General features: G+C 20.8%; 2 protein-coding genes across 5 annotated transcripts in view; one reads left to right on the forward strand and one right to left on the reverse strand.

Moving 5' to 3' along the window:
• LOC117177776 (vacuolar protein sorting-associated protein 45) overlaps positions 1–22,583 on the forward strand; it is a 32,568-nt gene extending 9,985 nt beyond the window's left edge. The window contains exons 5-8 of the mRNA XM_033368689.1: positions 4,493–4,765; positions 13,148–13,312; positions 18,299–18,528; positions 22,133–22,583. Of these exons, the coding sequence (XP_033224580.1) occupies positions 4,493–4,765; positions 13,148–13,312; positions 18,299–18,528; positions 22,133–22,331 (867 nt within the window). The 3' untranslated portion in view covers positions 22,332–22,583. The remainder of the gene's footprint in view (positions 1–4,492; positions 4,766–13,147; positions 13,313–18,298; positions 18,529–22,132) is intronic.
• LOC117177778 (metaxin-1) overlaps positions 22,349–27,127 on the reverse strand; it is a 42,839-nt gene continuing 38,060 nt past the window's right edge. For 2 of the 4 annotated variants that reach the window (XM_033368691.1, XM_033368692.1), the window contains one exon: positions 22,349–22,695. In XM_033368691.1, coding sequence (XP_033224582.1) covers positions 22,603–22,695 — 93 coding nt within the window. In that variant the 3' untranslated portion in view covers positions 22,349–22,602. Of the gene's footprint in view, positions 22,696–25,219; positions 25,312–25,432; positions 25,545–27,127 lie in introns of all 4 variants that reach the window. The other 2 variants (XR_004467760.1, XM_033368693.1) reach the window with 2 other exon arrangements.

Genomic DNA, 27,127 nt, shown 5'->3' on the forward strand with positions numbered 1-27,127 from the left:
ATGTAATAGTTGATTGTTTAAACAAAAGATATTTTAATTCTAGATCAATAACAGTTTAATTTAACCAAGAACAAATCACATTTTGAACAAAATAGTTAAATTTGTAAACAAAGAGATACATTTTTTATAAAAATGATCATTCTTGAACGCAACAAAATTAATTTCCAACCAATAAAAATATCAAAATTTCAAGAAAATACATGAATTTTTAACAAAATGGTTACATTTTCAATCACAGGGATAAATGTTTAACCAAATAGTTGAAATTTTAACTAAAAAGACGTAATTTACTACCAAAAAATCTACTTTTCAACAAATTGCAAGAATTTTCGACCATATATTTGATTTTTCAGTTTAAAAAATTAATTTTCAACCGAAAGTATAACTGATCTTAACCAAAATAGTAAAGCGCTCAACCAAAACCATTTTATTTTAATAAAAATAAAAAATAAAAAAGATCCCGTTTCTACCAAAACTGGAATAATTCAATTTTCAGATCAAAAATTTAATTTTCGACGAGAAAAAAACGAAATTTACCAAAAGAGTTACATTTACAAATAAAATTATAAGTTTTTAACCAAATAGTTTGATTTTTATTTAAAAAAATTATTTAATACCAATAAAAAAATCAAAATTCAAACAAAATGTATGAATTTTCAACAAAAAGGTGAGATTTTCAATCACAGGGATAAATGTTTAACCAAATAGTTGAAATTTTAACTAAAAGGATTAATTTACCACAAAAAAGTGTCAACTTTTCAACAAATTACAAGAATTTTCGACCATATATTTGATTTTTCAGTTTAAAAAATTAATTTTCAACCGAAAGTATAACTAATCTTAACCAAAATAGTAAAACACTCAACCAAAACCATTTTATTTTAATAAAAATAAAAAATAAAAAAGATCCCGTTTCTACCAAAACTGGAATAATTCAATTTTCAAATCAAAAATTTAATTTTCGACGAGAAAAAAACGAAATTGTCAAAAGAGTTACATTTTCAAATAAAATGATGAATTTTTAACTAAATAGCTTCATTTTAAATTAAAAAGATTATTTCCTACCAATGAAAAAATTAAAATTTTAACAAAATACATGAATTTTCAAAAAAAAGATTACATTTTCAATCACAGGGATAAATGTTTAACCAAATAGTTGAAATTTTAACTAAAAGGATTAATTTACCACAAAAAAGTGTCAACTTTTCAACAAATTACAAGAATTTTCGACCATATATTTGATTTTTCAGTTTAAAAAATTAATTTTCAACCGAAAGTATAACTAATCTTAACCAAAATAGTAAAGCGCTCAACCAAAACATTTTATTTTTATAAAAATTAAAAATAAAAAAGATCCCTTTTCTACCAAAACTGGAATAGTTAGATTTTTCAAATAAAAAACTTCATTTTCCACAACAAAAACCCGATTTTTCAACATCATAGTTACATTTTCAACCAAAGAGATGAATTTTTAAATAAATAGTTCAATTTTAAACTAAAAATATAAATATCTAACTGAATAGATTAATTTTCTGCAAAAAAAGTAGACAATTCAACAAAATGCAGGACTTTTTAATCAAATGGTTTCATTTTCAGTTAAAAGAATAAATTTTCATGAAAATAGAAAAATCCTTGACCTAAACCGTGACAACAACTAAAAAAATTCATTACATTTTCATTACAATTACATTTTTTATTCAAAAACTTAATTTTCAGCAAAAAATAAACAGATTTTTAACCAAAGAGATAATTTTTGACCAAATAGTCCAATTTGAAACTAAAAAGTTAAATTTTTCAATAAAAACATTATTTTTTTTTACCAAGAAGTCAACATTTTAACAAAACACTTGAATTTGCAACCAACTAATTACATTTTTAGTCCAAAAACTTAATTTTCAACAACAAGAAACAACGGATTTTCAACAAAATACTTACATTTTCTACCAAGGAGATAAATTTTTAACCAAATAGTTGAATTTGCGACTAAAAAGAACAATTTTTCTACGAAATCGTAAAATTCTTGACCAAAAACGATTTATTTTATTAGAAAAATTGCATTTTTAATTCAGAAAGACAAGATTTCGACAAAAAGAGATAAATTTTTAAACCAAAATGACGAATTTTGTAGTAGAAAAGATTAATTTTCTACCAAAACTGAAATAGTTCAATTTTTAGCTCAAAAAGTTCATTTTTAATAACGAAAAAAAAGGATTTTCAACAAGATAGTTAGGTTTTCAAACAAACAGATAAATTTTTAACCAAATAGTTTAATTTTCAACTAAAAAGATGTTTTTTTTTTCTACCAAAAAAGTCAATTTATTTTTTAACCAAAAAAAATATATAAATTCTCAATAAAAAATATAATAGTTGATGGTTTCAACATGAAATATTTTAATTTTATATCAATAATAGTCGAATTTAACCGAGAACAGATCGCATTTTGTACAAAATAATTATATTTCCTATTTTTTTTAAACCCTGCATAATTATGAAAATTGACCTAAAACCTTTCAGATTCCTTTTTGAAAAACTTTTGAAAATTTTCTAGAATCCTTTTAAATTTTCTTTTGAAATTATTTTTTGAAATTAAGAAATTATTTTTAATTTCCTGGAAAACGTAAGAAAATTTTTTTTATTACTTTGAAACCTTTACAAATCTTTAAAATGCTTCAAAATATTATTTCGTAATCTTAAAATATCTAAATTTTGTTTTCAATTTTTCCAGAACTTTTAAATATATTTTGAAATGATGAGAATTTTTCTTAGTATTAAAGAAAATTCCTACAAAATTAATTAAATTTTCCTCAAATATACCATATTCTTTTTTGATCATTGTGAAAGAATGTTAAGATATTCAGTTAAAATTTATTTTTCAAAGCAATAATCATTGAAAATTGTCCCAGGAATCTGAAGAAATTTTTCTTCTTTTCATGAAACCCTTCAAAATTCATAAGAAGCTTCTCAATTTTTTATTGAAAATCTATTAAAAAACTACATTTTGTTTAAAATTTTGAAATTTTTATTCAAGTTTTAAAGTATTTTCTATATTTAAATATCTTTTAAAGTAGTTAAATTTGTAACCAAAGAGATAAATTTTCAACTAAACTTAAAATTTTTGAACTCAAAAAAAATTAATTTCCAACAAAGTAGTTCAACTTCAAACCAATAAGTTCCATTTTCACCCAAATATTAATTCTCAACGAAAGAAAGAAGGAATTTTCAACAAAATTTACAGCTAAATAATATAAATTTTCCACCGAAAATGCAATAGTTGTATTTTCAATAAAAAAATGAAGGAGTTTTTAACAAAAGAGTTGAATTTTCAACCAAGAAACATTTTTCAGTCAAGAATGGAAAAAAATTCCAACTATAGTATTGAATTTTTAATAAAAAGTTCATTTTCAACAACAAAAAAAACGTATTTTCAACAAGATAGTTACGTTTTCAAAAAAAAAGATGAATTTTCAACCAAATAGTTTAATTTTCAACTAAAAATGTGTTTTTTCTTAACCAAAAAAGTCCATTTTTCTACCAAATACGTGAAATTATAACCGATTACTTTAATTTTCAGTTATTACATGCATTTTTTAATAAGTTGTCGAATTTTCAAGAAAATAACAACAACAAAATTAATTTTTAATACAGCAGTAAAACTTTTAACCAAATAGTTTATTTTTTAACAAAAAAATGTAATAGTTGATGGTTTAAACAAAAAATATTTTAATTTTATATCAATAACAGTTGAATTTAATCAAAGACAGATCGCATTTTGAACAAAATAGTTAAATTTGTAACAAAAAAGATCAATTTTAAACTAAAATGATCATTCTTGAACTCAAAAAAATTAATTTCCAATAAAGCAGTTTAACTTTAAACCAATTAGTTCAATTTTTACCTGAAAAAGATTAATTTTCAAACAAAAATTGAATAGTTAAATTTTTACCCAAATATTAATTCTCAACGAAAGAAAATTTAAAAAAAAGAGTTAAATTTCCAGCTAATGTGGTAAATTTACAACTAAAAAATCTAAATTTTCCACCGAAAATGCAATAGTTAGATTTTCAATCGAAAAATGAAAGAGTTTTTAACAAAACAATTGAATTTTCAACCAAGAAACATTTTTCAGTCAAGAATGGAAAAAAATTCCAACTACAGTGTTGATTTTTTAACAAAAAAGTTGATTTTCAACCAAATATTTGAATTTTCAACTCAAAAAGACAAATTTTTAGTAAAACATTTAAATTTGAAACAAAAGATGAACTTAAAAAAAGTTTTTCTTGCTGGACTCTATTAATATACTTCGAATTTAAATAAAAAAAAGATTCCTTTTTCAGGTAAAATTGTTTGCTTAGAAATAACTATCTTTAATTTTTAATTCAATAAAACACTTTAATGAAAAAAGTAAAAAAAAGTAAGAAACTTTGAAGCCTGTGATCTATACAATCTTTTTTATTTAAAAGATTTTTTTTAAAACTTTTATCTTAATGAACAGAATTTATACCTAAACTTCGGGGAAATTGGACAAACGATCAAAGAATTGATGGAGGAATTCCAAAGAAAAGCGAAGAAACATCAAAAAGTGGAAAGCATAGCAGACATGAAAACTTTTGTGGAGGCGTATCCTCTTTTCAAAAAAATGTCTGGTACAGTTTCCAAACATGTGACTGTAGTTGGCGAGCTCTCTACGATGGTTGGCGATTATAATTTGCTGGAAGTTTCGGAACTGGAACAGGAACTCAGTTGTCAAAGTGAACATTCCACTCAGGTATAAAAAACTATTTTTTGACCATTTTCTCAAATCTTTTTGAATATTTCTCTTAAAATTATCTTGTAAATTTAAAAAAAAAAACTACTTTAAATTTCACAGGAAAGTTGAGACAATTTTTTTTATCTTTGAACCTTTCAAAATCGTTTAATTATTTTATTCAATCATTTAATTATAAATCGTTATATTATTTCGAAATCTTAAAATATCTACGTTGTAAATTTGTTCAGAACTTTAAAGTATTTTTTTAAATTACTCGAATTTTTTCTAAAATTTAAATCAAATTCTGAAATATTAATTAAATTGCCGTAAAAACTTCCAGATTCTTTTTAGATAATTTATAAATCTTTTAAAATATTCTCTTAAAATTGTGTTTTCAAAATAAAAAATCATTTTAAATTTCACAGGAGTGTTGAGACAATTTTTTGTTTATGTCGAAACCTTTGAAAATCATTTAAAAGCTTCAAAATATTTCGAAATCTTAAAATATCTACGTTTTAAATTTGTTCAGAATTTAGAAGTATATTTGTTAAATGACTCGAATTTTTTCTAAAATTTAATTAAAATTCTGAAATATTAATTAAATTATCTTAAATTCTTCCAGATTCTTTTTAGATAATTTTGAAATTTTTATAAATCTTTAAAAGTATTCTCTTTAAATTGTTTTTTCAAATTAAAAAATCATTTTAAATTTTTTAGGAAGTTTAAGAACAATTTTTTATTATTTTGAAACCTTAAAAAATTCTTGAATAGCTATAAAATATTATTTGGAGTACTTAAGTTATCTTGATATTATTTAATTTTTTCAGAACTTTTAAATATATTTTAGAATGATTCGAATTTTTTCTAAAAATAAAGGAAAATCCTGCGCAATAAGTTAAATTGCTTTAAAATCTTCTAGATGCATTTTTGTCATTATTTTTCAATATCTCGTTTAAAATTATTTTGTCAAATTAAAAAAAAATATTAAATTTCACAGGAAAGTTGAAACAATTTTTTGTTCAGAACTTTTAAGTATTTTTTTAAATAATCGAATTTTTCCTAAAATTTAAATAAAATTCTGAAATATTAATTAAATTGCCGTAAAATCTTCCACATTATTTTTAGATAATTTTTAGATAATAGCTCTAAAATATTGTTTGAAAAACTGAAAGTATCTTCATATTTCAAAAATAATTTTTCAAAACTTTTAAATATATTTTAAAATTATTCGATTTTTTCCTTAAATTGAAGAAAAATCCTGCAAAATTAATTAAATTGCTTTAAAATCTTCCAGATGCATTTTTGACCATTTTTTAAAATATTTCTCTGGAAATTATTTTAGCATAAAAAAATCATTTTAGATTTCACAGGAAAGTTGAGACCGTTTTTTTATCTTGAAAACTTTCAAAATCGTTTAAGTGGTTCAAAATATTTCGAAATCTTACAATATATAAGCTTTAAATTTGTTCAGAACTTTTAAGGTTTTTTTTTTTAAATGGCTCAAGTTTTTCCTAAAATTTAAATCAAATTCTGAAATATGAATTAAATTTCTTAAAATTTGTTTAGATTTCTTTTTGAAAATTTTGAAAATCTTTTTAAATATTCTCTTAAAATTAATTTACCAACTTAAAAAAATCATTAAAAATTAATTTTGTTTTTTTCAAAACTTTGAAATATATTTTCAAAGGATTCGAATTTTTCCGAAAATTAAACAAAACTCCTGCAAAACTAATTCAATTGCCTTAAAATCTTCCAGATTATTTTTTGACAATTTTGATAAGCATTTTAATTATCCTCTTGAAATTAATTTTTTTAAATGAAAATTAATTAAAAATTGTCCCAGGAATCTAAAGAATTTATTTTTTATTTTTATGAAGCCTTATAAATTTCTTTAGAAGCTTCTAATTTTTTTGCTCAAAATCTACATTTTGTATAGAATGTTCTAAAATTTTCATTAGTTTAAAATTATTTTTGAAATTAAAAAAATATTTGAAAATTATTTGAATTTTTCATAATATTTTTTTAATAATCCTGCATTGTTATGAATATTTTTCTGAAATCTTTCTGCTTCTTTTTAAAAAAATTAAAAATCTTTTTAAATATTCTCTTAAAATTATTTTTTCAAAATAAGAAATCATTTTAAATTTCCCAGTAAACTTAAGAAATTTTTTTATCATCTTGAAACATTTCAAAATCCTTAAAAAAAGCTTCAAAATATTATTTCGAAATCTAAAATATCTACGTTTTAAATTTCTTTAAAAATTTTAAGTCTTTTTTAAATGACTCGAATATTTCCTAAAATTCAAATAAAATTCTGAAATATTAATTAAATTGATGTAAAATCTTCCAGATTCTTTTTAGATAATTTTGAAGTCTTTATAAATCTTTTAAAATATTCTTTTAAAATTATTTGTTACAAATAAAAAATCATTTTAAATTTTTCAGGAAGCTTAAGAACAATTTTTTGTTATCTTGAAACCTTTAAAAATCCTTAAATAGCTTTAAAATATTATTTGGAAAACTTAAAGTATCCTTATATTGTTTAAATTTTTTTCAGAACCTTTAAATATATTTTTAAATGATTCGAATTTTTCCTAAAATTAGAGGAAAATCCTGCAAAATAAATTAAATTGTTTTAAAATCTTTTAGATTGCTTTTTGACAATTTTGAAAATCTTTTCAAATATTCTCTTAAAATTAATTTCCCAACTTAAAAAAGTCATTAAAAATTGACCCAGAGATCTGAAAAATCTACATTTTGTATAAAAAGTTTTGAAATCTTTTAAAATTTAACATTACTTTTTATGTTATATTTTTTAAAAGTTTTAAAACTATTAAAAAGTTTCCTAACATTTTTGTCATCTTCAAATTTTGCATAATTAATCATATTGTGCTTAAAATCTTCCAGATTCTTTTTAGATAATTTTGAAATTTTTATAAATTTTCTAAAATGTTCTCTTAAAAATATTTTGTCAAATTAAAAAGCCATTTTGAATTTCCTAGGAAACTTGAGACATTTTTTTCATCTTGAAACCTTTCAAAATCGTTTCAAAGCTCAAAATATTTCCAAATATTAAAATATTTTCCTTTTTTTTTAGAACTTTTAAGTATTTTCCAAATGATTCGAATTTTCCCTAAAATATAAATAAAATTATGAAATATTAATTAAATTGACCTAAAATCTTTTAGATCCCTTTCTGATAATTTAGAAAATCTTTTTGAATATTCTTTTAAAATTAATTTTCTAACTTAAAAAAATTATTAAAAATTGACCCAGGAATCTGAAAAATCTACATTTTGTATCAAATGTTTTGAAATCTTATAAAATTAAAAATTATTTTTTATATTTTTTAAATCTTTTAAAATTATTCGAATTTTTCCCAATATATTTTTTTAAATTTTGTATATAATTAATCCAATTTTTCGTAAAATCTCCCAGATTTATTTCAGATAATTTTGAAATCTTGATAAATCTTTTTAAATTATTTAAAAAAAATCATTTTAAATTTCTCAGGAAGCTTACGAAAAAATTTTTATTATCTTGAAACCTTTAGAAATCCTTGAGTAGATTAAAAATATTATTTAGAAAATTTAAATATATTTTTAAATGATACGAATTTTTCCTAAAAGTAAATAAAAATCCTGCAAAATTAATTAAATTGATTTAAAATCTTCCAGATGCAGTTTTGACAATCTTTTTGAATATTTATCTGAAAATAATTTTGTCTATTTAAAAAACCATTTTAAATTTCACAGGAAAGTTGAGGCCATTTTTTGTTTATTTCGAAACCATTAAAAATTGTTTAAAAGCTTAAAAATATTTCGAAATCTTAAAATATCTAAGTTTTAAATCTGTTCAGAACTTTTAAGTATTTTTTTAAATGACTCGAATTTTCCTAAAATTTAAATCAAATGCTGAAATATGAATTAAGTTGCTTAGAAATCTTTTAGATTCCTTTTTGGCAATTTTATAAATTTTTAAAAATATTATCCTAAAATTAATTTTCCAACTTAAAAAAATCATTAAAAATTGACCCAGGAATCTTAAAAATCTACGTTTTGTATAAAATGTTTTGAAATCTTCCAAAAATTAATTTTTTTATATATATTTTAAAATCTTTTAAAATGATTTGAAATTTTATTAACGTTTTTTCTTCTTCAAATTTTGCATAATTAATCAAATCAAATTCTCAGGAAGCTTAAGAACAATTTTTTATTATCTCGAAACCTTTAAAAAGCCTTAAATAACTTAAAAATATTATTTGGAAAACTTAAAGTATCTTCATATTGTTTAAATTTTTTCAGAACTTTTAAATATATTTTAAAATGATTCGAATTTTCCCTAAAATTAAAAAAAAACTCTGCAAAATTAATTAAATTGTTTTAAAATCTTCCAGATGCATTTTTGATAATCTTTTTAAATATTTCTCTTAAAATTATTTTGCCAAATTAAAAGTCCATTTTAAATTTCACAATAAAGTTGAGACCATTTTTTTTATCTGGAAACCTTTCAAAATCGTTCAAAGGTTTCAAAATATTATTTTGGAATCTTAAAATATCTACGTTTTAAATTTGTTCAGAATTTTTTAGTATTTGTTTAAATGACTCGAATTTTCCTAAAATTTAAATCAAATTCTTAAATATTAATCAAATTACCTTAAAATATTTTTTGATCCTTTTTGAAAATTTTGAATTCTTTTTAAAGTTTATCTTCAAATTAATTTTCCAACTTAAAAAAATTATTGAAAATTTACCCAGGAATCTGAAAAATCTACATTTGGTATAAAATGTTTTTAAATCTTCTAAAGTTTAAAATTATTTTATATATTTTTTAAATCTTTTAAAATTATTCTAATTTTTCCAAACATTTTTTTCAAATTTTATATAATTAATCAAAAATGAATCGAACTTTTTCTAAAATTTAAATTAAATTCTGAAATATTAATCAAATTTTCCTTAAAATCTTCCTGATTTATTTGAGATAATTTTTATAAATCTTTCAAAATATTCGCGTAGAATTATTTTTACAAAATAAAAAATCAATTTAAATTTCTCAGGAAGCTTACGAAAAATTTTTTATTATCTTGAAACCTTAAAAATCCTTAAATAAGTTAAAAATATTATTTGAAAAACTTGAAGTATCTTCATATTGTTTAAATTTTTTTCAGAACTTTTAAATACATTTTTGAATGATTCAAATTTTTCCTAAAATAAAGAAAAATTATGCAAAATTAGTTAAATTGCTTTAAAATCTTCCAGGTGCATTTTTGATAATTTTGAAAATCTTTTTAAATACTCACCTAAAATTAATTTTTATACTTAGAAAAATCATAAAAAATTACCATTCAAAAATAACTTTTGTATAAAATGTTTTGAAATATTCTCCAGTTTAAAATTATTTAAAAGAAATCTCTAATCTTTTAAAATGATTCGAATTTTTCCTAAAATTTAAAGAAAATCCTGTACAAAATCATTTTACATTTCACAGAAAACTTGAAAACATTTTAGTTTCTTGAAATCTTTAGAAATCGTTAAAAATCTTCAAAATATTATTTCGAAACAATAAAATATCTACGTTTTAAATTCTTGCAGAATTTTGAAATGTATTTTTAAATAATTCCAATTTTTCTTAAATTTCTAAAAAACAATCGTGCAAAATTGATTAAATAACCTTAAATCTTCCATTTTGATTTTTTTTTAAATATGCTCTTAAAATCAATTTTTCAATTTAAAAAGATAAGAATTTTTTCTAACCGTTTTTGAAATTTTTTGAAATCTTTTTAAACATTCTCTGCAAATTATTTTTTTTTTCAAAATAAGAAATTATTTTACATTTTCCAGGAAATGAAATCACTTTTTTATTAACTGGAAACTACATTTTGTTTTTAATTTTTTTTAACAACTTTTTAATATATTTTCAAAGGATTCGAATTTTTCTGAAAATTAAAAAAACTACAAAATTAATTCAATTGCCTTAAAATATTCCAGATTATATTTTGACAATTTTGAGAACCTTTTTAATTCTCCTCTTTATAATTAATTTTTTAAAATAAAAATTAATTAAAAATTGTCCTAGGAATCTAAAGAATTTATTTTATTTTTATGAAAGCTTTCACAATTCTTTACAAGCTTCTAAATGTTTTGCTCAAATCTTGAAAAATCTACATTTTGTATAGAATTTTCTAAAATTTTTTAAAGTTGTAAATTATTTTTGAAATTTAAAAAATATAAAATTATTTGAATTTTTCTTAACATTTTTTTGATAATTCTGCATTGTTATGACAATTTCCTGAAATCTTTCAGCTTATTTTTTGACAAATTAAAAATTTTTTAAAAATTATTTTAAATATTCTCTTAAAATTATTTCTTGAAAATAAAAAATCATTTTTAATTTCCCAGTAAACTTAAGAAATTTTTTCATCATCTTGAAACATTTCAAAATCCTTTAAAAGAATCTTCAGAATATTATTTCGAAATCTTTTTTAAAAATTTTAAACATCTTGTTAAATATTCTGTAAAAATTAAGTTTCAAAATAATAAATCATTTTAAAAAATTCTCAAAGATCTGAAAAATTTTTTTTGTTATTTTCATGAAACATTTTTCAAAATTCCTTAAGAGCAGCTAAATTTTGTGTTAAGAATCTTAAAAAATCCACATTTCATTTAAAACGTTTTGAAATCTTTTCAGGTTTCAAATTATTACTGAAATTTTAAAAATCTTTCAAAATAATACGAATTTTTCCTATTTTTTGTTTAAATCCTGCACAATTATGAAAATTACCCTAAAATTTTTCAGATTCCTTTTTTAACAATTTTCGAACATTTTGTAGAATCCTTTTAAATTTTCTTTTGAAATTATTTTTTCAAAATAAGAAATCATTTTTAATTTCCTAGAAAACGTAAGGAAGTTTTTTTATTACTTTGAAACCTTTAAAATCTTTAAAATGCTTCAAAATATTATTTCGAAATCTTAAAATATTTACATTTTGTTTTCAATTTTTCCAAAACTTTATATATATTTTGAAATGATTAAAATTTTTCCTGTTATTAAAAAAAATTTCTATAAAAGTAATTAAATTTCCTTAAAATATTCCATATTCTTTTTTGATCATTGAGAAATTTTTTAAAGATATTCACTTAAAATGAATATTTCAAAACAATAATCATTAACAATTGTCCCAGGAATCTGGAGAAATTTTTCTTCTTCTCATGAAACCTTTCAAAATTCATAAGAAGCTTCTAAATTCTGTGCTGAAAATCTATTCAAAAAACTACATTTTGTTTAAAATGTAAAAATTTCTATGCAAGTTTTAAATTATTTTCTAAATTTAAATATCTTTTAAAATGTTTCGAACAGATTTGAATTTTATCAATTTTTTAAAAATTACTTACAAATAATTTTTTTTATTTAAATCAATTAATTAAAATTACAAGTTTCGAAGTTTAAATTTAGCGCTCTGTAACTTTTACGATTCGAAGATTTCCATTTCAAATGTTGGTAAATATTGAGAAAAAAATTTGTTAAATTTTTTAAATTTAAATAATTAAAAATCGAATGTTTCAACCTGAAAAAATATTTGAATAGGACTGGAAGTTTAATAGAAGCGTTCAATTATTAATCTCTTAATTTAAAGTTATTTTGGGACGCTTAAAAAAAATACCGGAAATTTCGCGACAGAAAATTCCCAAATTATAAAATATCCGGCACTATAAAATTCCCGAGATTAGATAATTTGTGGACTATACAATTTCAGAATTTAAGCAATTCAAAAAAATTGTTTTTAGTACCTTTTATTTATTTTCTGTATTTACAATAATGAAATATTCACACTAAATTAAAAATAATAAAACATTAAAACTGTTTTTGATCAAAATATTTAATCATTGTGTGTGTTTAACAAATAAATCATATTTATTAAAAAATCATTTTTTTAATTGTTTAAATTCACGAATTTGTCGGATATTTTATAATCTAGCAATTTTCTGTCGGAAATTTTATTATTCTAGAATTGCAAAATTCGGTAATATTATAAGCTATTCAGAAATTTTATGATTCGGGAATTTTACAATTATGGTTAATTTTATTTTTCTGGATTTTTCAGTCGTCCCGTTACTTTAAAATTCAAAATAGCTTACAAAGTTTCAATCGTGAAAATCTATAAAATATTTAATTTGGGACAAATTTCGAATTGTCTTGTAAAATAAAATATTCAATTTCTAATGCTTGTACTACTCATACAACTTGAACCGTTTTTTATGATAAATTATTATTATATTCTTTAAATTAAAATTTTTTTGAAATTCAAAATGTACTTTTAAAAATAAGAACTTCAAATGGAAAAATGTTTAATTGAAAGATTTTAGAGTTAATTTTAGATTAATAAAAATATTTATTATTTAGCTTCAGAAAATAAAGAAGCTTATAAACGACGCAAGAGTTCGTGATAAAGATGCAACAAGATTGGTGATGTTGTATGCCTTGCATTACGAAAAACATACAAATAACGACATTACCGGTTTGTTAGATATGCTAAAAAAGCGAGGCGTTTCAGAAAAGTACACGAAGGTAAAGTAACAATTTTATTAACTTTTTCTACTATTAAAATACATGTCATCAATAAATTATACAGTAATCACAAAAATTCCAGTGTACAAATTTTATTATTTGATTTAAATCTTAATTTTCTTAAAAAGATATTATTTTTCGTTGCAAATTGAACTGTTTTGTTAAAAATTCATCTTTTTGGTTTACAAATTCAGCTCTTTTTAAATACCTTTTGTTTCAAATTTATATTTTTTTCTGATAAATGAACTGAAATATTTTTCGCATGAAAACTATTGCTTCTGAAAATTTGTCTTTTTGATTTAAAAGTTTACCTTTTGCAGTATGAATAATAATGTACTTTTTGTTTAATATTTATATTTTTGGGTGAAAATTCAACCCTTTTTTTTAATTTATTTTTTTTTTATTTGGAAGTTCATCTGTTTTAGTCGAATTTTCACGTTTCTTGGACACAAATGCAACTCTTTGGTTAAAAATTTAACAATCTTGTTAAAAAGTCATACTTTTTGGTTAAAAATTCGTCTGCTTAGCAGAAAAGTAATTTAATGTTTACAATTCTTATTTTGGAGTTACAAAATTAACTGGAATCTTTTTTAGAACTACATTTAACTATTGTCTTGTGGTTTTTTTAATTCATCTGTTTCAGAAGAAATGTCATCTTTTTTTAATGAAAATTCAACCTCTTTTTCGAAATTTTTGTTGAAAAGTCATAATTTTTAACAAAACTGTTGAATTATCTATCAAATGGTTGCATTTTAATCGACAAAAAGATGAAATTTCTCTTAAAACACGTGAATTTTTTTATTTTTAAGTTAAATTTTTATCCAAAAAAAGATTCCAGCTGACTTTTCAAGAGCAAAATATAAATTTGTTAACAAAAAATAAGTTGCTACGAACAAAAATTCAATTTTTAATCCATAATGACGAATTTTTTTAATCAAAAAATATTTTCATCAAGAAAGATGAAATTTGTATTAAAACAGATGAATTTTTAAGAGTCCACCTTTTTTTTAAAGTTGAACTTTCGTCTATGAAACATTTTTCAACAACAAAATATAAATTTTAAACAAAAAGTAAATTCTCTACGAAATGGTTAAATTTTCAAACAAACACTATATCTTTTTAACAAAATAGTTTAATTTTCAACTAAACAATTGCATTTTTAGACAAGAAAGATACAATTTTTCATAAAACAGACAAATTTAAAAAAAAATGTTTTGGAGTTGCAAAGTGAACTCAACTTTTAAAAAAATATAGTTTTTTATTAAAATTTCATCTGTTTTAGTACAAATTTCATCTTTCATGGTGAAAATCTTTTTTGATTGAAAACATTCGTCATTGCGGATTGAAAATTCAATTTTTGTTCATAGAGACTTATTTTTTGTTAACAAATTTATATTTTTCTCCTTTATGGAAATTTAACCTCTTTTTCGAAAGTTTTGTTGAAAAGTCATACTTTTTAATTGAAAATTTTACTGTTTCCTTAAAAATGTAGTTTTTGTTTAAATTTAATATATTAATGTTAAAAAAAAGTAAAATCTTTTCTTGATGAAATTTCAACTTTTTTTGGTAATTTCTTTTTGATTATTAAAAATTTGTCCATTTTATGAAAAATTTTATCTTTCTTATATAAAAATGCAATTGTTTAGTTGAAAATTAAACCATTTTGTGAAAAATCATACTTTTTTTATTGAAAATTTCACAATTTCGTAGAGATTTTACTTTTTGTTTAAAATGTATATTTTGTTATTGAAAAATGTTTCATGGATGATAGTTGACTAAAAAAAAAAGTATTTTTTTATCAAAAATTCATCTGTTTTAGTACAAATTTCATCTTTCTTGGAGAAAAACTTTTTTGATTGAAAAAATTTGTCATTGCGGATTGAAAATTCAATTTTTGTTCGTAGACACTTATTTTTTGTTAACAAATTTATATTTTTCTCCTTAATAAAAATGTAAACTCTTTTTAGAAATTTTTGTAGAAAAGTCATACTTTTTAATTCAGAGTTTTCCTATTTCCTTGAAAATTTACATTTTTGTATTTTTATTAATTTTTATATTTATTTTAATATATTGGTGTTGAAAAAATAACTAAAATCTTTTCTTGATGAAAATTTAACTTTTTTTGGTAACTTTTTTTTGATTATTAAAAATTTGTCCGTTTTATGAAAAAATTTATCTTTCTTATATAAAAATGCAATTGTTTAGTAAAAAATTAAACTATTTTGTAAAAAATCTTAGTTTTTGGTTGAAAATTTAAAAAATTTGGTACAGATTTTACTTTTTGTTCAAAATTTATATTTTGTTATTGAAAAATGTTTCATGGATGATAGTTCAACCAAAAAAAAAAGTATTTTTTTATCAAAAATTCATCTGTTTTAGTACAAATTTCATCTTTCTTGGTAAAAATCTATTTTGATTGAAAAAATTCGTCATTACGGATTGAAAATTAAATTTTTGTTCGTAGAAATTTATTTTTTGTTAACAAATTTATATTTTTCTCCTTAATGAAAATTTAACCTCTTTTTAGAAAGTTTTGTAGAAAAGTCATACTTTTTAATTCAAAGTTTTCCTGTCTTCTTAAAGATTTACTTTTTGTTTAAATTTAATATATTGGTGTTGGAAAAAGAACTAAAATTTTTTCTTGATGAAAATTCAACTTTTATTTTTATTAAAAATTTGTCCGTTATATGAAAATTTTTTTCTTTCTTATATAAAAATGCCACTTTTTAGTTAATAATTAAACTATTTTGTTAGAAAGTCATAGTTTTTGGTTGAAAATTTAACAATTTCGTAGAGAGATTACTTATTGTTTAAAATGTATCTTTTGATGTTGAAAAATGTTTCATGGATGAAGGTTCAAATTAAAAAAAAAAAGGTATTTTTTGATTAAAAATTCATCTCTTTTAGTACAAATTTTATCTTTCTTTATGAAAATCTTTTTTGATTGAAAAAATTCGTCATTGTGGATTAAAACTTAGAAAAATTTACTTTTTTTAAGAGAAATTTGATATTTTTTTGGATTAAAATGCAACTATTTGGTAGATAATTCAACAATTTAGTTAAAAAGTCATCCTTTTTGTTTAAAAATTCGTCTTTTTGGGTACAAAATTCCATTTTTTTTTGTAGAAACTGATTTGTCGTTTAAGAATTCATATGTTGATCGTGAAAAGTTAACTGAAATGTTTGTAACAGAAAATTCCACATTTTTTTTTAAATTAGTCTTTTTGATTTAAAAATTCATCTGGTTTCTACTAAAAATAATTTTTAAAAATGAAAATACAACTTTTTATTTAAGAATTATTCTTCTTTCCTTGAGTTTTCAACTATTTTGTTTGAAAGATTTGGTTGAATTACTTTATTAAGAAATCATTTTTCTTTTGAAAATTAATATTTTTAGTATTTTGATTTATTTTTTATTTTATTTAATATATTGCTGTTGAAAAAATAACTAAAATCTTTTCTTGATGAAAATTCAACTTTTTTTAGCAACTTTTTTTTTATTATTAAAAATTTGTCCGTTTTATGAAAATTTTTATCTTTCTTATATAAAAATGCAATTGTTTAGTTGAAAATTAAACTATTTTCTAAAAAATCATAGTTTTTGGTTGAAAATTTAAAAATTTCGTAGAGATTTTACTTTTTGTTTAAATTGTATATTTTGTTATTGAAAAGTGTTTCTTATTTTTTGTTAACAAATTTATATTTTGCTCTTAAAAAGTCAGCTGGAATATTTTTGGGATAAAAATTAAAGTTAAAAATTTAAAATAATAAAAAATTCACGTGTTTTAAGCGAAATTTCATCTTTTTTTGGATTAAAATGCAATTATTTGGTCGACAATTCAACAATTTGGTTAAAAATCATCCTTTTTGGTTTAAAATTCATCTTTGCGGATAAAAACTGCCATTTTTTTGTGTAGAAACTTATTTGTTGTTTAAGAGTTTATATGTTGATCGTGAAAAGTCAACTGAAATAACAGAAAATTCATCAACTTTTTTTAAATTTATTTTTTGATTTAAAAATTCATCTTGTTTAGTAGAAACATAATTTTTTTATTTAAGATTTATTCTCCTTTCCTTAGGTATTCAATTATTTTGTTTGAAAGATTTGAATGAATCACTTTATTAAGAAATCATTTTTCTTTTGAAAATTTATATTTTTAGTTGAAAAATAATCTTTTTGAATTGAAAATTCAACTAGTTGGGTAAAAGTTGAACTACATTGTGAAAAATTTATTTTTTCGATCGAAGATTTACATCTTGGGTAGAAAATATTTAGTGGAAAAGTCCCCTTTTTGGTTTCAAATTAATTTTTTTAACTTAAAATGTAACTTTTCTATTTTTTGTAAGATTGATCTTTTCATTAGAAAATTCTGCTTTATTGGTAAAGAAAAATAATTTTCTTGGTTTAAAATTTCATGTTTGTTGGATAAAAATGCATCAGTTTTGTGGGAGATTAATTTTTTTCTGAAAAGTCATATTTCTTTTTTGAAAATTTAATTTTTCTAGAGAAAATTCGTCTTTTGGCTTGAAGGTTCAAAAATTTAGATAACATTTTATTTATTTCCTTACTAAAAAATCTTTATTGAAAATTCGTCTTTTTGGTTTTAAAATTCCTTGTTTTTTGTGTAAAAATTTGATCTTTTTTGACTAAAATATGAACTATGGCACTTTTTTTTTGAGAATTTATCATTTTAGGTTGAAAATTCAACTATTATGTACAAAATTTAATTATTTTGTTAACAATTTAAGTACTTTCTTGAAAATTCAAGTATTTTGTTGAAAAGTAATCTTTTCTAGTAGAAAAGACATTTCGTCGTTTAAAATAATTAAATAAATTTGAGAATTAAAATTTTTTATCATAAACACTAGTTTCTTCCGTTTATAAAAAATCAGGAAATTTTTAAAATGAAGTTCCCGGATGAAGTTGCCTCATTCTAAAAGGATGGTCTCCCCTATAATTTTTTTTTTGTTTTTTTTTTGTTCTAGCTCGTCTACAGTGTGCTGGAGTACAGCGGAGTTCACTCTAGACAGAGTAATTTATTTAATCAAGAAGCTGTCGCCAAAATAACAAAAAAATTGTTCAAAGGCTTGAGTGGAGTGGATAATATTTACACACAACACACACCGCTATTGTCGGAGACTTTAGAAGATACAGTAAAAGGAAAATTAAATTCTCAAACCTTTCCCTACCTTGGAAACATGATTATGACAAAAAGGTACGCAAATTTTTAATATAAACATAAAGCAATCAAAATAATACCCTAATTCAGTGTAATATTGGTACATTTGAAATTGATTTTTTGGGACAAATTGTTTGTTTTTAATGGTTAATACTGTGAAATTGCAAAAAATACTGGGAGTAGAAAATTCACAAAATTATAAAATCATTGGGATATAAAAATCCCGATTTGGAAAATTCGCGAATAATAAAATTTTAAAACAATTTATAATATTAGTGAATTTGAAGATTTTCGAATGATAAAATATCAGATTGCTTTTTAATTAATCATATTTTCTTTATTTAAAATACAGTGATGAAATATTTGGATACATTTTTTTTATGTTCAATGTATTTTTTTAATTTGCTTACGTTAAAAATAACAAGAACTGAAACAAAATATTTCCCAATGAAAAAGAGCAAAAGTAGAACGAGATTTTTATTTTAAGAGCAATATTTTTTCTTAATACTATGCACATAATAAAAAAAACTTGCATTAAGAAAATCTTTTTTTTCTAATATTGATATTTTAAGTTTGAAAAATAATAATCAATTATAGATTAACAAATTTCTTTGACCAAAAAATTTATTTATTGTATTTAAAAAAAATGGATTAAAAAACAAATGTTTTAATTATTTAAATTCGTAAATTGTATTGTGTGGGATATTTTATTATTTGGCAATTTTGTAATTCGAATATTGAATTTAAAAATTCCCGATTGATAAAATTGCTAATTATAAAACATCTAAACTAAAAAGTTCCCGACTTTTTTGAATTTAAAATAATAAGAATTGAAAGAAATATATTTCTGGATCAAAAATACACAAATCAAATATTTGTATCAACAAAATTTTTTGTTGCATCACTGATTTGCATCCAAATTTCTTTTTATTTTATTTTTATTTTTAATAAAAATTTAATTTTCTAGAATTTCTTTTGTAATTTAAAAAAACACTATGCCCATATTAAAAAAAAATCAATCTAAAAATATATACATTTCTTCAAATATTGTTATTTTAAATTCGAGCCATAATTAAAAAAAACTCTAAACATTTAAAAAATTTATTTTATAAAAATAATTTATTATTGTACTTTTAATAAAAATTTTATTTTCGGAATTTTTCAGTTGTCTCGATTTAAATAATATAATAATTTTTTTTAATAAGTATTATTTATTTTTGAAAAGTACAAAAATAAAATTATTTTATGAGAGAATTTTTTCAGAAAATTTTTTAGTTGTCTTAATTTAAACAATTAATAAACTGTTTTTAATTAATATTATTTATTTAAAAAAAAATCAAATATTTTAATCAAAGAACGTTTTTTTCAGAACTGATTTCTTTTTAAAAATGTAATTTTCTAAAACGTTTTTTGTAATTAAAAAAAAAAATACTATGCACATTTTCAAACAAAGTTTTTCATCGAGAAATATTTATTTGTTCAATTATTGTTATTTTAAATTTGAGCAATAATTTACAAAAAAACTTTAAGCCTTAAACAAATTTATTTCATAGAAAAATTTTAATATTCTATTTTTAATAAGTAAATAATACATATCAAAAAACATTTTTAATTGCTTAAATTCGGGAATTTTATTTTCGGGATTTTTCAATTTCTCAATTTATCCATTTCATTTCATTCATTTTTCAGCAAATATGCATAGTACTGGACTCAAATTAAAAAAAATGCTTTATTGAATCCTGCAAAGTTTTTTCGGGATTCTTTAGGTGTCTTAATTTAAACAATTAATAAACTGTTTTTAATGAATATTATTTATTTTTCAAAAATACAAAAATCAAATATTTTAATCAAAGAACATATTTTTTCACCACTGATTTGTCTCCTAATTTCTTTTTAATAAAAATTCAATTTTCTAAAACGTTTTTTGTAATTTAAAAAAATACTATGCACATATTCAAAAAAAGTTTTTCATCGAGAAATATTTATTTTTTCAATTATTGTTGTTTTGAATTCGAGCAATAATAAAAAACTTTAAATATTAAAACAATTATGGTATTTTATGGTATTTTTAATAAATAAATAATAAATATTCAAAAACAAGGTTTTGCCTAAATTCGGGAATTTTCTTTCTCGGGATATTTTAGTTGTCCCAATTTAAACAATTAAAAAAAATGTTTTTAATAAATATTATTTCTTAAAAATACAAAAATCAAATATTTTGGTCAAAAAAATAAATTTTGTGTGATGATTTTTTTTAGAAATATAAAAAAAATTCCTAAATTTAAAACTCGATTTTCAAGATAGTTTTTTTTTTAATTTGAATAAGTAGATACTATTCACATTTTCAAAAGAAAAAAATTCACCTATCTAGTTCAGATATTTTAAAATTCGGCATTTTTCTGTCGGGAATTTTCAAATTCGGGATTTTCATATTTCAGCAATTTTATAATTTTAGGAATTTAACAGCTTTGGGAATATTATTTTCGCGATTTTTTAGTCGTTCCATAGAAAAATTAACTCACTTGGGTTTATTGTCATTTTAAATTCGAGCAATAATTAAAAAAAACTTTAAACATTAAAAAAAAATGTTTTATAAAAATATTTGATTATTGTATTTTTATAAATACATTATATATATATATACATATATATATCAAAAAACATTTTTTGATCGCTTAAATTCGTGAATTTTATTTTCGGGATTTTTCAGTTGTCTGAATTGAAAAAATTAAAAAAATTATTTTAACAAGTATTATGTATTTCTGAAAAATACAAAAATAAAGTATTTTTCCAGTAAATTTGCATAGTATTTGACAAAAATTAAGAGGAAAAACGTTCTCAAAAATCGAATTTTTAATTAAAAAAAAAAAAAATCAGATTATATTTGAAAGCAAATTCGGGATTTTTGTATTTCAGCAATTCTATAATTTCTGGAATTTCATTTTTTCGGGATTTTTTAGTCACTCCATTGAGAAATTAACTCAATTGAGTTTATTAGGATTTGTTGAGGCTGAAAATTACCAGATAATAAAATTTCCGGCTTGGAAAATTTCCGACAAAAAATTGCCGAATATGAACAAGAAAATTTTGTTATAAATAGGATTTGTTTAAATATAATTTTAATTTTAATAATTTAATTAATATTATCCATAAAAAAATGTAGTTGTTAAAATTCGGAATATCTTCTAGTTCCGATATTTTATAATTCGGAAATTTTATTATTACTTTATTATTCGTTTCATTGAGAAATTAACACAATTGGATTTATCATGATTTTTGGGCGAAAAAAAAACAACTGAAAAATCCCGAATTTGAAAATTACCTAATAATAAAATTCCCGAATATTGAAATTCCTGACAGTTTATAACATTACCGAATTTGAAAATCTTAAAATTTCCCCACAGAAAAATAATTACAATTTTTTTTGTTAAATAATAAAAATTGTAATATAATTTAAATTTTAACAATTGAATTAATTTTATAAATAAAAAATGTCAATTGTTTAAGTTCGTGAATTTTCTAGTTCGGATATTTTATAATTCGGAAATTGTATCCATTCAGCCATTTTACAGTGGCGGGAATTTTATTTTCCGGGATTTTTGTAACCTGAAAAAAAAAACAAAAATTAAATTTCCAACAGGCCGCAAGAAATCATAGTCTTTATAGTCGGTGGGACGACTTACGAGGAGAGTTTAGCCGTTTACAATTTAAATCGTCAGAATCCGGATACAAAAATTATTCTCGGCGGCACGACAATTCACAATTTCGAGAGTTTTTCCGAGGAAATTCAGTCGGCAACGACCGGCATAATTCAAAGGTACAGACCTCGACATCACTGAAGACATGAAAAGGTGTATTTGTAACAGAGTTATTTATTTGTAAAATATGTAATTGTAACATTCTATGTTGTGTACAAAAAATTCTGGGTCGTGCCAATTGTTTTCAGTGATTGTATACTTCCGGAAAATTGTCCAAAGTATATCAATTAGCACAATTTTTTAGCTGTTATCTTTCCATAAAAGTGTAATTCAATGTAAAGGAAGTCTGCGGATTTGAAGAAAAATTTATTGCTCTAAATTTCGATGAGAAAATTTGAGACTAAATCGAATGTTATTCTTCCTCAAATTCTTCCTCGTAGAAATCCTGGTTATCAAGGGTATATTCGGCGGATATATCATCCATTTCATCATCTTTTATCGGGACCTTCAAGAAAAATACAAATTTTAGTTAAATGTCAGGGTGTCTACTCAAATTCGGGACGCAAAATTTTCTGAAAATTTTCCAGGTTTAATTTTTCATAGTAGAGAACCATTCAAGAATGTAGATTACTTAGAAAGAATCCACCCGGATTTTATATACAATTTCGTGAATTTATTTTAAATAATTGTTTTTTTTATTCAGTCCTTGTAAATATCTGAATGTGTGAAAATATTACTAAAAAATAAAACATAATTAATTATTCCTTGAATTTGTTCCTGAATTACGTGATTATAAATAATAATTGAAATAAATTTATATTTTATCTTTATTTATGTACTTTAAATTAAGTGCATATTTAACAGAAAAAATATAGAATAATATATTTCATTCAAAATTATGAATCATAAACTGAAATATTTAAATTTCAAATAAAAGCGATTAATTTTCTAATAAAAAAAGAGCGTATAGTTGTATAATAGTTCAATTTTCTACTATAAATTATAAAATTTTCAATCAAAATGATGAATTTTTGAATAGAATAGTTGAATTTTTAATAAAAAAAGATGAATTTTCTACCAAAAAATGACGATTTTTCAACAAATATGGAATAATTAAATATTCAGTTAAAACAAAATTTTCAATAAAAAAAATGAATTTTTAAGAAAATAGTCAATTTTGCAATTAAAGTGATGAATCTTAAACTGAAATATTTGAATCTCATATTAAAACGGAGAATTTTAACCAAGAGGATTAATTTTCCACCAAACAGAGAAATTTTCAACTGAAAAAGATACATTTTCCATCAAATAGTTCTATTTTCTACTAAAACAAGATAAAATTGTAACCAAAAGTGAAATAGTTAAATTTTCAATTAAAAAAAAAATGTATTTAAGAAAATTCTAAACATTTCCGCCAAAATCATGAATTTTCCACTAAAATGATGAATCTTTAAATAAAATATTAAAATTTTATACTAAAATGAATAATTTTTTACCTAGAGGATTAGTTTTCTACCAAAAAGTGGGATTTTTAAGCAAATACATGAATTTTTAACTGAAAATGATACATTTTCCATAAAATATTTGAATTTTTTACAAAGTAAAAGATAAAATTTCAACAAAAAAAGGAATATATGGAATAATATTTAACAAAATAATAAAATTTTCAACAAATGTGATGAATTTCGAAATAAAATTCGGAATTTTCAACCAAATAGTTGAACCTCCTTTAAAAAGGATACATTTTCAACAAAAATAGAATAGTTAAATTTACAATTAATCAAATTAAGTTTCAACTGAAGAGATGAATTTTCAACTAAAATGACGATGATGATCCTCAAATGGATTAGTATCATTTTAAATCAAAAAGATAATTTTTTACTAAAATGTGAAATTTTTACTAGAATAGTTGAAAAAGACGAATTTTCAACAAAATAACACGAATTTTCATTTCAAAAAGATAAATTTCCAACGAAAAATTAAACCGTTAAATTTCCAGTTAAAAAAAGTAACTTTCAACTGAAGATATAAATTTTCAACTAAAATTGTGTAATATTCAACTGAATTGGTCTAACTTTTTTACTACAAAAGATGAATTTTCAACCAAAAAAATTAACGTTTAACATGATAGTTGAATTTTTAAGTAGGGTAGTACAATTTTTAGTTATTAATTTTTAACTAAAAGAGTTTAACTTTCAACCAAGTGGGTTGAATTTTCAATTAAAATGATGAATCTTTAATTGAAATAGTTCAAGTATTAACCAAAAAGATGAATTTTTAACTAAAATAACGAATCATTAACTTAAATAGTTAAAATTTTAACCAAACAAATAAATTTTTAAACAAAATAGATAAATTTATTTTTAGAATTGATAATATTTCTAATAATTTTATATTAAATAAATTATTTACAAAAATAATAATTATAATTATTAAATTTATTAATAAAAGTTTGTCTAAAAATATAAATATTGAATTTTTATTTAAAATTATTTTATTATTAATTGCAAATCTATTAAAATATAAAAATAAAATTTTTAACTAAAATCATGGAATATTCTCTTTAAAAAATTAATTTTGAACCAAAAAATATTCACTTGGAACAAAATAGTTTAATTTTCAACTAAAATAATGAATCTTCAAGTGAAATAGTTCAATATTAAGCCAAAAAGATGAATTTTTAACTAAAGTGTCCAATATTTAACTGGAATAGTTAAATTTTTAACAACAAAAAAATTAATTTACAACCAAAAAGATAAATTTTCAACAAAATAGATTAATTCTCAACTAAAATGATGGAATATTATGTTAAAAAAATTATTTTCAACCAAAACAAAAGATGCACTTGCAACAAAACAGTTCAATTTTCAACCAAAGAGAGGAATTTTACAGCAAAAAAAATTTTTTTTTAATTTTCCTTTAACAAAATTAACTATTAAAAAATATATATTCAACAAATAAAAAACTTGGTTATTTAATTTTATATTAAAATTTTAAGAAAAATAATCACTCCTGAAAAAGTTCATTACTCAAAAAAAAATCCTGACAATTTCAGTTTCCTCCAGATGTACGAAAATTTCCTGACAATTCCAGGTTTTCCAGGTGAGTAGACACCCTGCTTCTGACGGTGATTTTAAACGTAAAAAAATATTAGCATTTTTTTCAATTTAAAAGCTAGGGTTCGGGAAATAAATGAGAATGAAATGTGAAAAACTATTAAATGAAGCGTTTTTTTAACGTACTTTTGGTCTTGGATTGTTCCTTATGAATAAAATGGCCCTACAACCAGAATGGATGGAAATCAGGGAATGGAAATTCTTGAGGAGTTACCAAATTTTTTATTGGATTTGGAATCTGTAATGGACCACCGGGGTAATTGTAAATAAAAAATGGGAAGGTGTAAATTATAATATTATCGAACTATAACTACATATTTTATTTTTAATTACAGAAGAAATGATTTCAGGAAATATGAATATAAAAAAAAAAGTATTTTTTAAATCGAATGATTAAATTCATCAGATCGTTTGAATTTCTCCAAAAATCTACCTGAAATCTTTGTGAAATCTTCTTAATGTATACGAAATCTTTGTCAAATCTTTGAAATATTTGTAAAATGTTCGGGAAATTATTGAAATTTTTTAAATATATCCAAAATCTTTACGAATTATTTGAAATCATTCGAAAATCATTGAAATATTTATAAAATATTAAAAATATTTTTGAAATATGGAATATTTTTTAAATTGTTAAAATCTCTGGGAAATCATTAAAGTTTGTGTGAAATCTTTTTAAAATATACGAATTTTTTGGAAAACATTTGAAATGTTTGTAAAATCTTTAGAAAATTGTTGAAATATTGGAAATCTTGAAAATATTTTTGAAACATTTGTGAAATTATTGCAATCTCGGGGAAATCATTGAAATCTTCATAAAAAATATATTTTTTATTTATAAATTATTAAATATTTGAGAAATCATTAAAGCTTGTCAAATCTTTTAAATCTATCAAAAATATTTGTGAAATATTTCAAACATTTTATAAATAATTGATCATATTTTTGAAATGATTTAAATATTTGAAATCCTTGAAAGCTTCATAAAATATTTCAAATATTTTTGAAACATGGTATATTTTTTAAATTGTTCAAATCTGTGGGAAATCATTGAAGTTTTTGTGAAATCTTTTTAAAATATACGAATTTTTTGTGAAACATTTGAAATCTTTCTCAAATCTTTCGAAAATGATTGAAAGTTTTGTAAAATATTTAAAATATTTTAAAAATATTTGATATTTGTCAAATCCTTCTAAAATCTTGGAAATATTTTTCAAACCTTTATGAAATTATTACAATCTTTGGAAAATCATTGAAATTTTAATAAAATATATTTTTTTGTTTGGTAGTGAAATCTTTTAAATTTATCCAAAAATCTCTGTGAAATATTTGAAACATATTATAAATATTTGATCATATTTTTGAAATGATTGAAATCTTTGAAAATCATTGAAACATTTGTGAAATTATTGCAATCTTTGGGAAATCATTGAAATCTTCATAGATTTTTTTAAAAATTGTAAATTGTTGAAATCTTTGAAAAATTATTGAACTCTGTGAAATGTTTTAAATCTATCCAAAATATTTGGGAAATATTTCAAATATTTGATATATTTGTAAAATATTTTTAAAACATACGAATTTATTGCAAAAAAATTGAAATCTTTCTAAAATATAAAAAATATTTGATATTTGTGAAATTTTTTAAATCTTTAGGAAACAATTGAAATCTTTGTGAAATCTTTAGAAATCTTGGAATTATTTTTTAAACATTCGTGAAATTATTGCAATCTTTGAGAAATAATTGAAATCTTCATAGAATTTTTTTTTTAAATTGTAAATTGTTGAAATCTTTGAAAAATTATTGAACTTTGTAAAATT

The sequence above is a fragment of the Belonocnema kinseyi genome, chromosome 8 (genome assembly GCF_010883055.1).
Source record: "Belonocnema kinseyi isolate 2016_QV_RU_SX_M_011 chromosome 8, B_treatae_v1, whole genome shotgun sequence".
Classification (NCBI taxonomy): domain Eukaryota; kingdom Metazoa; phylum Arthropoda; class Insecta; order Hymenoptera; family Cynipidae; genus Belonocnema; species Belonocnema kinseyi.